At 35.6% G+C, this 17,390-nt stretch overlaps 1 protein-coding gene across 1 annotated transcript in view; it reads right to left on the bottom strand.

Moving 5' to 3' along the window:
- The window catches only part of LOC140335727 (voltage-gated delayed rectifier potassium channel KCNH8-like), a 242,983-nt gene that overhangs the window by 74,051 nt on the left and 151,542 nt on the right, over positions 1-17,390 (bottom strand). Inside the window, exons 3-4 of the mRNA XM_072418627.1 lie at positions 16,943-17,077; positions 2,330-2,463 (exon numbers count right to left, since the gene is read on the bottom strand). Coding sequence (XP_072274728.1) covers positions 2,330-2,463; positions 16,943-17,077 — 269 coding nt within the window. The remainder of the gene's footprint in view (positions 1-2,329; positions 2,464-16,942; positions 17,078-17,390) is intronic.

Raw genomic sequence — 17,390 nt, 5'->3', positions numbered from 1 at the left:
CATTTGCCACATTTAGCATGCTTAAATAATAATAATAATAATATATATATATATATATATATATATATTCTTAAATTCCACACTTCCTACAATAAATGATATAATAATCTATTTAATGAAAAAAGGAATAAAGAAAATCACTTAATGAATGATTTTTCTACCATCTGCTGTACGAAGGTAATGGAAGTTCGAATGCTTTCATAGTTTATATGGAACAGCTCTAGTATCCCTTACTTTAGGCCTCCCACACAAGCTGTGAAACATCACAATATTTTCAAAACAGAAAATAAATAGTCCAATTGAAATAATCATACACTGCTTCTTAAAGAAAACTTTATTTTCACCAACAAAAGACAAAATAAACAGAAGGCCTTAATAAAAGCGGACCTATCACTAACAATTTTACTTTGTATATAAAAGGGTAGATAACTTTTTTATATAAAGCAAAAAAAGTTTATTTTTTTTATCATTTATCATTTATACCCCTAAATCGACCCCTGAAGTGACCCTCCCCTTATGTCTTGATTGCTGCACCACAGTGTTACAAAGGGGGGAAGAGATGTGAGGTCACAAGAAATTCAGCTGGGAAAAAGAAAGCTTCCCGCCCTCCTCATCTTGGGTTGCTGGAGAGGGCAAAGTTTTTTTTCATTTCGCAGGTTAGGATTAGTGATAGCGGTTGAGGTCCTCGAGGGTTGTGTTTTTTGGTGTCAGTATCAATAAGGTTGGGGACCCATCCTTTGTGTGGAGTCTCCTAAATTGTGTGAAAATTAGGTAAATTTAAATTTTAGTTTGGAATTTTTTGCGAGTAGTTGTGTAAATTACAGTGTTAAATACGCTAAAATGGAATTCTGATAACTGTTTAATTAAACACATAAACTCTGTGAAGTAAGTCAAGGTGACTCAGATGCAAACACCCACCCCTTTCTCAGTCTTTTTCCTAAAATATATCTCACAGAATTGTGCTCCATTATCTAAGACTGCTGAACTGGACAATTTATTGGTGATTAATTTAAATGCCAGTAAGGCATAGGCAACTTTTAACCCATTTAATAGCAAAGACCAATTTTAAACAACAACTGCATAGAGTGAATAAATAAACTCTTGAAATGTGTAGAGTGTTGGTATAGAATGATTTTTAGAAACAGAAATTGAAATATTTTACCTTTCTATAGCCTGGATCAATCTTATCTAAACCTCACTTACAGTTCTAGGCTAAGGGACAACAGATAAGGACATGTAGAAGGTTATAATATTATAGTAACCAATCAATTTCTTAATTGCATAAATAATGATTGTAAGAATACAATTGTCTGTAAAAAGTATTGTAATTTTCTATTTTCCTCCTTGTTTATATAAATGATTAGTGTTAGCATTTTAACACCTTTAAACATTTTTTTTTTTTGGAGCAATTAAAAAGAACAATTAGGTCCGGAATATTAATAAAAAAAAATCAATCATTCATGCATCCAAATGTTTGTCCTTTTTCACAGGCTAAATGATCAAAATAATTGAAATGAATTTGGCTAGCATGCCAAAAAACGTTTAAATGGTCTTTATCCCTAAGGTTGCACTCCAGGCTTTTGTTCATATAGGTTCATCCTAGCTGTACAATGGGTTACCTCTAAAATTTTGCTAGCAATTTTATCTCTAATTAATCAAAATCTGTGTTTGAGGAAACACCTATGTTGAAGAGTCTGCACCCTTATCCGCTATCCATGAACTGGATCACCAGTCTCCTCAAAGTGGTGTGTGCCTACATAATGCAGGATAGCTGTCAGACTCTTCTGGGAAGAACAAAGAAAAGGAATGGGGGTGGTGGGGGGCTCTATAGTGGTTCTATGGAGGTGTAGGGTAGATTCCCAGTACTTTCCAGTGAGGAGGAGGCATTTATATTAAAAGGTTAAATCTTACATCCAGGCTGCTAGTGTTGAATAATTTGCTTATCTATATTATTATTATTATTATTATTATTAATATTAATAATAATAATAAAACCTATCTAGTATCACATTAAACAGCTTTACTAGAAATAATACCATTTATTTTTTCATTTTCTGTTTTTTTAGGATCTTCAGCAAATGTGTAATCTTTAGCCTTAGAGTATCCTCTTACCCTGGCTGACCAGAAATCACCATTTCACTGATCCAGCAAAACCTTAAGGCCAAGAGCTCAATTAAAAACCTCATCTTATGTTGTACTTCTGGGGGTTACTAAAAAACTGTGATATCAAAATATAACTTTACCTGGCTGAATTGGCCTTAATGAGATTACAGTATAAATATGATATGCACAACTGTAAATATATCACAATCAAAACTCCATAACTTACATTATTTAGCTTGAGTTTGCTCTTGTCCTGCTTTTGCAAATGCCCAGACAGGTGGTACAGAACGGCTCTGCTCCTTCTGCGGTTGGCATTGAACCCAGGTGGTCTAGTATCAGTGTAGATCTCCAAATCTTCCTCTGTGAAATGAGATGAAAAAATATGTGATATTAATATAATCAATATTAGTATTCGAGAAGATACAACCTAAAAATCTGCTCTGCCAGGATTCTCTGCTACTTTTCTTTACTTGAATCCAATTCTTTTAAATTTTCTTTAATAAAAGATGGGTAAACATACTTTAAAGGTATTACCTAGAGACGCGTGAATGCACTTGGATGTACTTGAAAGAAAAATAACTAGGAAAGATGAGCATACTAAGAAATGCACTACAAGGCGGTAAGAATATGTAAAATCTGCATTCACTGGTAAACAGCAGAATTAAACTCCGCTTCTCATAATTCTTATGAAGTCTGTAATCTCTTCTTTCAAAAAGCTTTATACCTCCTTGTCACCCTTTTTTTAATTATTTTTTTTATTCCTGTACACTGAACTGGAAATGCACTGAAGTACCTCCCATGCACAGGTGCAGCATTTACATCAACCTGTCACAGTAAAGTGCAAAATTCTTCTGCAAATCAGCACATTATAAAAAGCAATGGGCACCAGCGCTAGAGTTAGATTCCACTTAAGTTAATAGGTTTTGTAATATTTATGTTCTGGAAGGAGGTGAGTATGGTGAGTATGAATGCATTGGGCACACTTCTATTGAATAGTGGTAATGATAAGATTTTTTTTTTTATGTCCTCGGTTTTTATTTAATGTCTGCATCCATATGGGTAGATTTACCGCTTCTACTTGTACTAGTGCCTATTGCCATTGATAATGTGATCATTGACCCAAAACATGGCACCTGTTCTGGGGACAACTGTCCAGGTAGGAAAATGTCTTCACTTTAGAAGATTTCCTCTAACTTGTGCCCCTGGAACATGATGTAAAGGGACATTTCTCCAATGGTGCACACACAGCAAAAAATACGCTGACACTTTACTTTGTTGGCTATAGAAACACTTTAGAGGTCATCAATAATCTGACTACTTTTGCTCTTACATTTATGTACAATGCTGAAAAATAGCATGAGAGCTTAAGATACCCAATAAATGCTGCCATCCATTACAGCTGGGTCATTGCCTTTCATCTGACTATGTGCAGCAGGAGTGGGAAGATGGGATACAGTGGTCTTTAGTATAGTGTGTAGGAATTGCATGCATTCAACACATTACAAATGTACTGGACAGAAAAGCCTTTCCTGGCTAGTATATTGTCTTATCCTAATATTTGAGAAAAAAGCCCTCCTGCAATTATTAGGTACTGCTTCTGTCATCGCGTCACATTATTCCTAATAGAATCCGTGCCCTTATTCTTATTCCTAGCATTTATACACAACCACACTGAAGTTATATTCCTGGGGATCGCTCATTCTGCTACCAGGACACTTAAGCATTCTTTGGATATACAAAAGTCAAGTAAGGTGCCTTCAGTGTTCATTGCCTAAACAGTACAAAATGAAATAGGTCACTGTAGTGCCCCTGATGCTTCAGTGTAATTTCTTAACGGTACATAACCACAGTTTAATGATCCATGCAGGCATGACGAATAAAAATCTGCAATCCTGCTATTTCAGCATAGCATGGCTATAGAATGGGTCACACAGAAAAAGGAAACAGTTATACAGCCATGTGAAGAAAAAAAGTAAATATCATATAACATAAGAAACGAAAAACATTAAACCAGCAAACTGAGCCTACCAATAAAGCAAAATTAGGCCAGAGGTAGAGGTTTATAGCAGAGGAGATTTCCCCCAATTTTTCCCTGGCGACTGGCTGCTTTTAGCTTTTTTGTTTACAGTGTAAGACGCATGTACCGTGCATGCAGTGTAGTGCCCGGTCCTATACAACGTGAGGAATAGACCTAGAAGCCAGGAACAACACAACTATTGACTTTGTACAGCGCTGCATAATATGATGGTGCTACATAAATTCTGTGTAATAATAATAAAAATAATAATAATATTCTCCTGTACTTCAGTGGCTGTCCAATGGCCAAAGAGGATCACCATGGAAAAAGAAACCCACCGTGGTGGACTTATCAGTTAATATGGTGGCTTCTGGGCATGCAATGGTGCCAGGTTCCTAGACCTGTTATCTGTGCAAGACTATAAATAGGTAAGGGTGTGACATTATCAGAAAGTATTGTATGGTATATAAACTTGCCAAACATTGCAAAAGCAATAAATGTTCCAAGATGTTTGTGAATTTCTTGGCAGAAACTTCCCGTTCCTATTTGAAATACATTTACAACTTTTCAATAAAATTTAACTCAAGCTTTGACCAGGCTCATCCCTAACTCCCAGATTTTTTTTTTTTGAATCATTCCTTAATTTTTCTCGTGTGCTTTGGGGTATTTTTACGTTAAAATATTTCTGCTTTAGTTTCATCTTTTCAATACATTTTCTCACATTATTACCAAGCACACTTAGCAAAATTAATAGTCATATATTTCATGACTGCAACCTACCCAGGCCCTAAAGCAAATGATGAAACTCCAAGTTGTAACATTTATACACCATGGTTTAAAGTTGGTTGTGAGAAAGAACAGCTAAGGAGGACAGGGCTAGAGGATGCTGGATGTCCATAAGTCAGTCAATAAAGTGTTCTCTATCTGACTTGCTGCAGCTTCTAACACACTGTAAAAAGCTAACTGTTTGCAAGGAAATTAGTAGTCAGCAATTTAAGTACAGACGAAAAGCCTGTACAACGGTACAAGACTGAAGGTATGGCTAGAGTTCAGTTTTAATATATGTGTGCAATGCTATGAATAACTCTGTTTTGATAAAAATCCACAAAACAGCTGTTATTCATCAGCCAACAGCAACAATAAGCTAATAAAATGTAATGGTTATAAATTTTTTCATATACTTGATAGTCAGCATAAAAAAAGCCAAAAAAAATCAAAACCTTATTTTTCAACCAAAATGTACAAACATATTTTTTTTTATCACTTAAAATATGTGATTTCCTTTTTGTGTATGAATTTCCGGGAAAATGCACAACACTATAATTGTACATTGTCATAATCAACACTTATCTGCTTTTCTGCCGGAGCCTGAATGTATTTTACAACTTCTGTAAATGACATGGTCAGTATGTTTTGATAAACTGTTTCCAGGAGGATTTTTACCGTATACAGTGTTGGTGTTTCACACAGGACTAGCAGCCATTCAAACTATAAATGGTGCTTATAACTCTGTCTGATGATTACAAAGAGGACCTTTAACTGACCCTGGCAAACGCCAATGAGTCACCGCATGTGATAATGATTATGGTAACAACTAGAGGAGATTGGGAGGTGAGAAAAAAATGAACTAGTGACAACTTGTACTTGCCAAAATACAGCTTTGCGTACATACTATGATTATGTAGTACTGGGACTGATTGGGGTTCTATCGGCATTAGGAGGAAGCATCTAGCCATTAAGCCACACAAACCCTTCTGATTGGCCAGATGGATTGGGATAGCAAGTGGATAGGTGTGAGGGTATGGTAAACTACATAAAAACAACTATAAATGTACCTTAAAATTGCAGATTTATTCAGTATGATCTACCAAAATTTTGCTAGTATTTGCATCCAATGAATAGGGGTGAATTAAGGAAAATCATGGTGCAAATTGGTCCTAATATCTCTATTATAGGTTATCTGAATATTGTACAGTCTATGTATACCAATTATAGATTTTATTTCAGAAAAAGCTAAGTTGTAATGAGTTCACATAGGTTTATTAATGTACTTCCTCTGGAACTAGTACTAGATAGACTAGAACTTACTATATATAATTACCTGAATTTTGTTTGGAAGGCTGGAAGCCCTTCTATACTCTCAGTCACAGTTAGTGATTGGCAATGTCAAAACAAAGCTTGAATTTATTAAAAAAAAGCACACAATGGGTAAGCAAGAGAATCAATAACTGTAACATTGTATTAGCATCAGCCGGCCAACTGAGGTCTCCACAGTTTGAATGGGAGAATGGAGGCCAGACCCAGCGGGAAGATTCTGCTAGAGAAACAAGACACACAGAGAACTTAATAAGGAGGACGTGTCTTCAGTCATGTCTAAGATGTATTCTAGAAAGGTTTATGAAAGAGCTTGGTGATAGTGTGACTCCAAATGTAAAATTGTATATTTAATTTCATATTCCTGCTTGGCAACAAGATTGTCAAAAACTGGAGAGGTAGACAACCTATAGATACACAACATTTTTAAAGCTAAGATTCCCTACAGAAGCTACAAGAAAGCCACCAGTTGGTAGACTCATAGAGGGTAATGTAATGACCACACTAAACAGGGCAAGCTAAAAAATCTACATAGAAAGTTCTTCTTTCTTCAAAGGAAATATGATGGCACCCAATCAGATAACTGACATTAAATGACCGATACGTCCTTAATATAGTTATAATACTTTGACTACCACAAAGTAGAATGCATATTGCAGTAAGGTTTGCAGATTGACGGTGTCAACAATACAAAAGGGAATGGGTTACTAGGATTTGGAAACAATGCTCATGCCAAACTTAACTTTGCCCAAGTTTTTTTTAATTTTCTTATATTAGGATTAATTCTGAGGATTGTAAACTTTCATTAAGGTACTAAGGAGTATATAAAAAGCACATTTTTAACGTATTTTTTACTTTTTCGAAGACAAAAATATTTTGATTTTAGGTATACCTACAAAATCATCCATATTTTCCATAATAATATCACATAAAATATTATTATAAATATTATATAAACATTTATAAATTATTATAAATGTGTCTATAAGGTTTCTGTGCACTGGAAAAAATGGTAAATTATGTATTTTCACCATACCAAAGGCAATTTTGTACATAGGCCAGTATTTAGTGTTCAAAAAAATGTTCCTATGGAGTTATGCACTGCAAAGTGTTAACATGCTGTAGAACATTTGGAACCAGAATGTATGTTCCATATGTAAGCACAATGAATGCTCAAGGGTCGTGACACCCTAAAAGCAGAACACCAGCAGGCTGGAGCAGAACCGCCGAGTGAGAAACAGCTGATGCTTCATTCGGCGGTTAGACAGAGTACTACATGTTAAAAACCCACAGGAATAGTTTTTCGGCACTACTGCATCAGACAAGCACACAGACCATTAATTATACACTCAAGTTCTAAATTATTTTAATGTTTCAAAGTAATAGTGAAATATTTAATGGCTTATAAAACACTGCATGACTTCTAGGCCTGTATTTATTTAGGCAGCAGGGTAGGCAGGAAGGGGAAGCAGGACTGTTTTTTACATTTTATTCTTATTAACATTGGACATTTGTAGGAAAATCCAGAACTTTTGTAGAAAAGAGTACAGTGGCTGATAAAGAGATGGTATGATCTGTTTTGGCACTACTGCATAGGCATAGAATTTTATAGCACAATAATTGTATAATAAAAATAAAATAAATAATGTATCAGTTTAATACATTGGTGCAGCAGGTGATTAGTGTGAGAGGGGCAGTAAAGGAGGAAAGTCATGGGTTTAAGGCCCTGATCCAGGTCCAGTGCTCCCCAGGCTCCAGTCCCCCAATCTAACTTCACACTCTTCACCTATAGCAAACCCCTGCTTAGGATTGGGAGGCTTCCCCCAAAGGATTGACCAGGGCTGAGGACCAGGAGCTCACAGATAATGTAATGCTACGATTCCAACAGGGACAAGTCCAGAATACAGAGCCAGAGGTCATTTACCGGTAATCAGTCCACCGGGTCAGAAACTGGCAAAGTCAGCAATAGTAAATCTAATAAAAAGTATACCAGCAGCAAGTCAGCCGAGCTTAACACTACAACAGGCGCTGGGGACTGAGAACAGAAAGGCTATAAAGCCCTGGCAGCAAATGGAGACGCATGATTGAGCCAGGGACTAATCTGCCCCTAAAATCTCCTTCAGCTCTGCATAGCCTCACAGTGTGCTGGGGGGGGGGACAAGATAGTACATCTCAGGCTGCACGGTTAAAGGGAAGCAGGAGATGCTGCTATTTCTATGTTATCCTTACCTGCTACAAGTGACAACGCTGGACAGAATAAATGGGGAGAGATACTGCGGTGGCGCACAGCATGGAATGGCCCCCCGGATAGGGATCTTCTAATAAAGGGGGTGCTGGAGACAGATAAGAAAAGAAGTACAGAGAGCTATTAGAGACAGAGAATAGGAGTAGTACTGAAAGGAGGACCACTGGAGAAGAGCATAAGCAGCTGTAAGAGGGGGGATTGTCTGTCAATGATATGAGGAGTAGTAAAAAGTAGAGCGAAAGTTTGAAAAGTGGATTGCAAAATTCAATAAAGAGTTATCTGTAGAGAAGCGCTGGGAGGTGTTCCAGTCACTAACCAAGCCATGATCACTGACCATTTATATTTCTCTCATGGCTTTGGCTGCTCCTGTGTAAATGACTGCTGAATGGGAAGAGGAAAATGGCACTGACCTAAGGGCAACTGATGGGGAATGGGGAGAGGCAACAATGGTGGCTGACCACTTATTTCTATTCAATGAATTGAGGGACGAGAAATATGCCTAGGGGTGGTTGAAACATGTCTACCCATATTGATAATAATAGGAAATTCCTAAGCATATGTGCAGGGGTTACACTGTCTCTGGTAAAAACAGACAGAAAGAATAGCTTCATTTAGGTGCTATGTAAGTGAATTCCATAATCCATTGCACCTGGATTACTCTTGACTTGTTTCACGCTGTTCTGTGTGCATGCATGATTTGTACTGCTTTGTGAATGTGAAACATTGTTTTGGCATTCTCCCTCCTCTCGCTACTGTCTGGATCATTTCCAAAGAACAGGTTGAATTCTGTAAAAGAATTCATCTAACATTTACTTGTCATTAAACAACAGAGACAGAAACACAGCATATTGTCTTTTCAGGAAACCGTCAATCCCAGCTAACAAGGGGAATTTAAATATGACTCACTTGCCGGTAGTAGACTTGTACATAATGTCCCTGGCAAGGCTTTGACCTTCATTCCATTGCTGGCAGATACTCCCTTGGGAGAAGTCCTGACATTATTACCATCATTGGGGTCACTTACACTTTTATTAACTCTCTTGCTGCTTATTTAGCTGCCATATGCTTATTAATATGTAAGCATTCCGGCTTTTTATAGTGGAAGCTGGGAGAATGACATTTTTGTGTTTGTTGCTCTTGTGATTATTCTTACATAATCTTGTTCAAAAGTAATGACTGTATGTTTTATTTATTTGGTGCAACAAAACAGACACAGAACTATGAAGAAAAAGCTTCAATCAAATATTTTTGGTAATAAATGTACTGTAAATATGCATGTATAGTGGGACAGACATAAAAGTAGTATATCTGGCCAAAACTGCCCATAGTATCTGCATATATTTCACAGAATATGCACTGTAAGATATGGTAACCTACAGTTGGATATCAAGGGACAGTAATAATAATCACTAAGCTAAATGTTAGTACACAGCCACTCAGAATCCATACTTTGAGAACCACGAATGTGGATTACATTTCTGCATCTATGTGTTTTGATGTTTCATTCTGCAAGATTGGAAGGCGTACTTTTATTTTACAGTATTCATGTGAGTATATCCAGGACTGTGAATCCTAGAAACATTAACTTCCTTTATATGTAGAAGGCATACCTAGTGATGTGGTCTGAATATATTAAGGTGCAGGTTGAAAACAGAAAAAAAACTCAAAAAGTTTGCTAAAACACAAGGAAATTTTTTTTTAAAAAACCAGGCAACTCAGGCTGAACATATAATAAAAAATATCTCCAATGAAAAAACTTAAACTATATGGCAACAGATTAAAGTCAACCAAAAATGCTCTTTGTAAAATGTGGGTACGGCCCCTTCTATTTGCTGAGCCTACTGATTGGGTGAAGAGTCCATCTTTAGTTTAGTGGACCAATAAGAAGAATTTCGAGGTAGAACTGGTGGGGTAAAGCCTTTATTTAAAGCCTTTGTATTTACATACAACTCAAACTGTCTTTATCTAGAGATTTTCTGATTTTTTTTTGCCTGAAGTTTACATTTAGAATTTGCATGTATTTGCATTGTGCATGATTTTCACTAATTGGTACTAATTGGTATTTATATTCAATTATAAATGAAAACCTGTATTAGGTATAAAGGCTGCCATTGTTGACTAATCCTTCTTAAAATACTAATACTTGCTGTCATTCAAATTCTCTAACTTCTAAATCACCAATGTTAGATAAGTAGGTAGATCAGGTGCTCTGACATTACTATGACTTTAGGGATTAGTATTGTATGTATTTTTAATGGCAGAGTCTCATAAAACCAGAAACTTCCAGGGTAAATCATATTTTCAGAAGATTATCAATGGTCATCTCCATGTTTCCTTCAGTACAAGTTTCCTTTAACCTGGGGCACTTCTTCTGGTCAAGAAGAAAAATGTATTGAAGAAACTGTTCAAAGAAAAGTTCAATCTAACCTATGCAAGGTGTAAATTGTCTTCTGGTTTTACTGGTTAAAATGGAGCTGAACTCAAAAACTAAAGATTTGCTATCTTATAGAGAACATCTGGAGATAATCATTGGGTCTGATTTATTAAAGCTCTCGCAGAATGCAGAGGATATACTTTCATTCTGGGTGATATAGCAAACCTTGATATCTGGGTCTGCCAAAATTGGCAAATTAAAATTTGGTTATTTTTCTCACTTAGATGTCTTTACTTCTCTTCCAACTAGAAAGACAACTGCAGTGTAATTATTGTTTAGCTTCTTTTTATCTAGTTTGTGAGTCCTGTACCTTTAATGATGCTTCTTAAAGTGTACCTAAACTCAGAATTTTTACTTTACATAAAAGGGTGGCCATTCAGTTTGTTTGTGCCTAAGCGATCAAGAATAAATGGGAGTGCAGAGCCACCCAGGATACCTACGTCACGCATCCCGGGAGGCTCTTGGCTGCTCCTTCTGTGCATGACCGAGCATCTTGGGCTTGCGTAGAAGGAGCCTTTTCATTAATAGGAGAAAAAATTGCCGATCTCACACGTGCGCAGTGAGATCGGAAAGTTTTTCCCCAATCTCACGCAAGATCAGGGGATGCAGGAAGAAGAATGTGGAAGAAGAGAGGAGAAGATGATTGCACCTGGCGCAGTATATCCAACTGTGAAGGCTGCATATATGTTTTAGGTAAGTGATTCACCAAGTACTGAAGGTAAGAATGAGGACAAGATTTGGTAATTCCAAACACATGTCAGCAACGATATCCTTAATTTCTTTTTATCATCTTCTGTCACCTGCTATTAGTTGAAATATTAACAGCATTTTAGATACTAAATACAACAATTTTGATTGCAATAAAAAGTAAAAAAGCTATTAAAAGGTCAGCACAAAATCAGACAACATATTCTAGACAGCAAAGTTTTGTGCTTTTACCACTTGCTCTCTAGTAGTTGTGGTTTAGCAACACTCCAGCTGTCAACTGATCTTGCCAAGCACCTAAAAATTTATCTAGCATTCAGTTCACATCTTCCTATCTTGAATAACAGCACATAAAACTCTTTAGACCCATAAATATAATACATTAGCTGAAAAAGTTAAGTTTGTTTTGAGTGAGCCATATTGAAGGACCTCTGTGGAGTTTTCTTTTAGTTGAAATTGAAGTCTATGAACCCCCGTGTGGCTGCTTTAGATCAAAAAAACCTAGATTCAATCAGCAAAAAAGCAGATATTCAGGAGCCTGAAAAATACTGAGGAGCAATCTGGATAGGAAGGAGAACCATTCTGAAAAACATTCACATAAAAAACATCCAAAAATCATTATGATATGCAAGTAATGTCATGCTGATTGGGAAGAAAATGTTGCTTAGAAAAATACTGATTTCGTCCCTTAAACATTGTGATCAGATCCTGTTAAGAATATTGTCAGCTCAGTTAGAATTATTACAAAAATGTATATTTTGTGAATTTGGCGCAAGGCAAAAGTTTAATTATTGCTGGAAAACTTATCAGATCTGTGATATTTTGAACGTCAATAACATAGACATACCCAACCTCTCCTTTCTCGACATGACCACATTCCCAATAGACACATAAGAAGAAATTCTGTGAAACGCCACCAAACAATGGGACTTTTTAGGCCAGCCTTTACCAAACTTAGCCAATTAAACAACACATTTTTAAATCATGAACCTATTTTATCATATATCATCTAAATATCAATAAAATCAAACATAAAAATAAAAATAAAATCAATGTATACATAGAACCTCCTATTGGGGTTTCCCCTGAGGGTACGCCAAATCTTTTCTTTGCGTTTTGTGGAATAAATCTGCTTCCTCAGGAAAAATAGGGAGAACTAAAATTGTAAAACATGTAATTAGTTATTTTCCAATACTGCATTTTTGTTCACAATACATTTTTGACAATACAAATATTGTAAATAAGTTGTATTGTCAGAAATGTATTGGGAACAAAAATACTATATTGAAAAGAGAAGTCTTTTCGTACAAAAGGAATTTTTTTTTCCCATTTCCTATTCCCATGTTTTTTCCCATCCTACATTACCCGATCTCGTACCTTGGTCGGGTGACGTAGGATGAAGAACCCGGAAGAGGAGACGAAGATGTTGGCGCCTGAAGCTTCATCTTTAACTTTACCCTTACATTAAACTAACTTGTGAGAGATCTATTTTAACAAACACGAGCTGTCTGCAGCCTAAACCAATAATAAAATATTAATGGCTATCACACTGCTGACTCTGACATTTCCACTGGTACTATGGCATAATCTAAACTCATGAAAATGATTTGGCATAAACATTCTATTTGTAAAATTACAATACTCATTATAGTGGTATTGACTTGGATGTCACAGTAATTATCAAGTATTTAATTAAACTGCAACATTTTAAGTAACTGTAACAGCACCTAATTCTAACAACATTTAATTTTAATTGCATCAATATACCTTCTATTCCATCATGAATGTTAAACAGGATATTTTCTCTTTTTTATTCTGTTTTAAGGCATATTGAGCAGTAGAAATAGACTTGGACTAAGAAGCAGCCCTGGCCCAATAAATTCCCTAACTTACATAGTTTGTGCTTGTATTAGCACCAATACTACTGTAAAACTGCTGTCCAGAGTTCCGGAATTTCACTTATATGGCTATAAGGGTCAGTTAACCAAAATCCAGGTGTTGTTTTAACTGTTTTCCTTTTTTTTCTCATAGTGGTTTTGTCAAAATTAGTTTTTTTTATACCATTAGTATAATCAGTCCAGTTCTGGGCACCGGTTCACAAAAAGGACATTGTTGAATTGGAGGGAGTGCAGAGAAGGGTAACTAAACTAATAAAAGGAATGGAGGAGCTCAGCTATGATGAGTGATTAGCTGAACTGAACCTATTCTCCCATAAGAAGAGACATTTAAGGGGGGATATTATCACCCTGTATAAGTATATACAAGGTCCATATAGAGAACTCTGTTACCTAATATTCACTTTAAGGTCATTCCAAAGGACAAGAGGGCACTCAAGAATCTCTTGATAAGGAAGGGATTCTTCACAGTAAGGCCTGTGAAAATGTGGAATCAGCTCCCTCAGGAAGTGGTTTCGGGAACTTCTATAGATTGCTCTAAGAAAAAGCTGGATGTTTTTCTAGAAGCACAGAAAATATATATCTTTAATTAAAACTATAAATTCCTGACCATACTAAAGATAGAAAATATGTGCATAATGGCTATTTATTGTTTCATTTGACACCCTATCTGTTGCTTTTGCATCTGTGCCACAGAAAATCAAACAACATTTTGAAACCTTTTCACAGAGATCTTGTCTAAAACAGCACACATGGCAAAACAGTTATCCCACTGAGCTCATTTAAACAATAAACTGTTGCTGAAGTGCTGAATTTGTGCAACACTTCAAACCATATAGGGCTCATGATATACCCAATTCTCTTTATTTAATGACAACCACCACCATTTTTTGCACACATTGCACATTAATTATGCCTGGAAACACTTTCATAGTAATTTGCTGAATAACCTCTGATTGCTGAGTTAGAATGTTTAGGATGCTGCTGTTCGAATAGTTTTTCTATACACTATAATGTCCAGATTGTTGTTTAGAAAAAGCTGTTTTAAGAATGGATATATACAAAGAATAAATTATAGGCTTAGTTCACTAAAGGTTTTTTTTTGCAGGGGCTAGCTGAATGAAACATACAGATGTTATATTCTAGATTTTTGCATTATTGTAAATGTAAAGGCAACTCAAAATTGAATATAAAAGTCAATTTACAAAAAGGATATATTTATAAAAAAAAATGAGCAATTCATTCCATGTTCCATTGTGTACAATGTGTATGAGTACAGTATATATATATATATATATATATATATATATATATATATATATATATAAAAACGTGTAATGTGCCAGTTCAGTTGTTAACATACATTTTGTTCTATCCATGCTATTATAGTGTAGGCTAAATAGCAGTTTCATTTTGTGAATAAATCTTATTACTGCTCAAAGTTCCATTTCTGTGCTAATAGCAAAGCAGTCCAGTTTCATCTACAATGGAAAATCTATGGTAATATATCTTCAGTTCCTAAAAATTTCTCAGTGTCCCAAGTTTCGACATTCCAAATTTAGACTGCTGGATGTTATGAAATATTTATTATTCTCATACAACTATTGCATGTTTGGTGGAGACTGTAGTCTGATGTAATAAAGTACACATAGGGTTTATTTTACTAACAAGAAGGGCGAGAAGTTGTAACATTAACTTATTGGTAAACCCAGTCCAGCCTGCTCATGCACTTCTAGATATTCATGTTCTCCATGCTAAGTGGATACTCTGGGATATGTAGGCCCCAGTGAGTAGGCCCTAGCAAATAATAACATTAAACCCAGGTAAGCTATAGTTAATTTTGAATATAATTTAGGAAATATTACTCAAATATTTACAGTATTTCCAATGTGTATTTCCTGGTATATAGCTGGCTTTCATTTTGAAGTCTGGCAAGTGTACCATGGACAAAATGCAGTCCCACTGTGAGCAGACACTTAAAAGATGATGATTGAAAATGATTGTCCTGCTTTGACAGATAAACTAACCAGGGAACTGGACCGTACAATGACAGGAACATGCTCAGACATTTACAAGTGTGCTTTATGAAGGAACGAGATAAGTGCCAAGAGGATTTGATGCAGTCATATCTATGTGCCTTGTCAGCTTATAAATTACGTGATTTTCTTCTGCGTATTTTTCATGGAAGAGATAGATGTACAGCCAAAACAAGAAATTGACTGCTTCAGTTATACTGCTGATCCTCATACCGTCTTAAGCATTCAGGGAAGGTACACTAGGGAGCCAAGAACTGCTAATCAGATTACAGAACATACTGGGCAAAGCAACACTGTCCCTCAAGTCTATTTTTAATGATACTATTGTGTTGTTCCCATGGCTGTAGCTGAGCCAAGCTATTTACTGCAGTCATCTTACTGTAATATTAGTGCAATCATAAATTCAGGCTTACAGTCTCAATTCTTTTTCTTTTAGAACACGAAATTCAAAAAAAAAATTTTAATGTGAAAGTAAGCTACAGTTTGCAAAACTGCCTTCTATTCAGTATTTAATCGGTGAAGAATGCTAAAGTTTTAAATATAGAGAAATAATTAATAATACTGTTTAAATCACAGTAATAATGCATGAAGCATGAGAGGAAAATCGTTCACCATAATGTAATTAGAATTACTTAACAATAAGGCATAATGGAGGAAGAAGTGGGGCATTAGGGAACACGCCTTTGGTGTAGTAAATTACCTGAAAGCCTTTTTTCACAGAAGTACATGGAAAAATAGAGATCCATTCTTAAAATGGGACAGATAAAAGACATTCAGTCTGATTAAGAAGCAATTTGTCTGCTAAAAAAACATTTGTGTACTCAACACATACATCATTTCTATTTATGCTAGGAAATGAAGATTTCAGCTTGGATCTCAGTATTGAAAGCCTAATGGTAAGCCAGCAGATGTCTTCTCAACAACATTAATTTGAACATTAGTTTGGTGGACGTTCCTTTTTCATACTATGTCTGATATTTTAGCGTCTTCAATGGGAAACCATAGGGAAGGTCAGCACTCTTCTTGTGTTTTTGTGAATGTTCACACATGCGACGTTATATCTGGCTCTTTGGCAGCTTTTTCCACTATTATTGCAAAGAAAAAAAGACCAAACTAAAAAAACCTACTCAAAAACAATGAAATATGATTCTGGGATTCTTATGGGAAATATGATTCTAGCATTTTATAGACAGCTTCATGTTTTTCCCCAAACTGAACTTGCCACAACCTAACTCTCCATTCACCTTACCTTCTAATACATTCATAGTCACATGAAAACAGGATAAGAAAAGGGGGTCAAGTTGGCTTAACGTGATTTTTTTAATTACAATGCTTTTGTAACATTATAAATAAAAGTGAATAACAAGTAAATATTTGTGTATTGGAATATGTTTGTATGTTTTTGCCACTTACCTGTGTGCTTGTTGTTGTCTGGTGACAGATTACTTTTGGTGTTCGAGATGTCTTTGTGGGAAGCCAAAAAAAGGACCACTTCACCCTTCTCATTCTTTATCGGAACTATATCTAGGAGGCACCAAAATGAAGCACCTGCAAGTAAAGTAACAGAAATTTGTAAATATTTGTGTATTGGAATATGTTTGTATGTAGTAACAGGAATTTTAAAATTTTGAATATATTAATGCAAATCTATAAATGGAAGTCATGCAGACTTCAGGAGCTCTAAGACCTAAAGTCCAAAAACTATAGCTGCATTATGAGACACTTCAAGGTTGTAATGTGAAACATAATGTATGCAGTGTACATATATACATATACCAGCCAAAGCTACTTCCAGGTTTCTTTCTCTTAGATGCATTCAGTAACCATTTCTATGTAAAAAATATTTGTTTCACTGGCTTGG

The sequence above is a fragment of the Pyxicephalus adspersus genome, chromosome 7 (assembly GCF_032062135.1).
Source record: "Pyxicephalus adspersus chromosome 7, UCB_Pads_2.0, whole genome shotgun sequence".
Taxonomy (NCBI): domain Eukaryota; kingdom Metazoa; phylum Chordata; class Amphibia; order Anura; family Pyxicephalidae; genus Pyxicephalus; species Pyxicephalus adspersus.
This window is presented reverse-complemented; position numbering and strand designations above follow the sequence as displayed.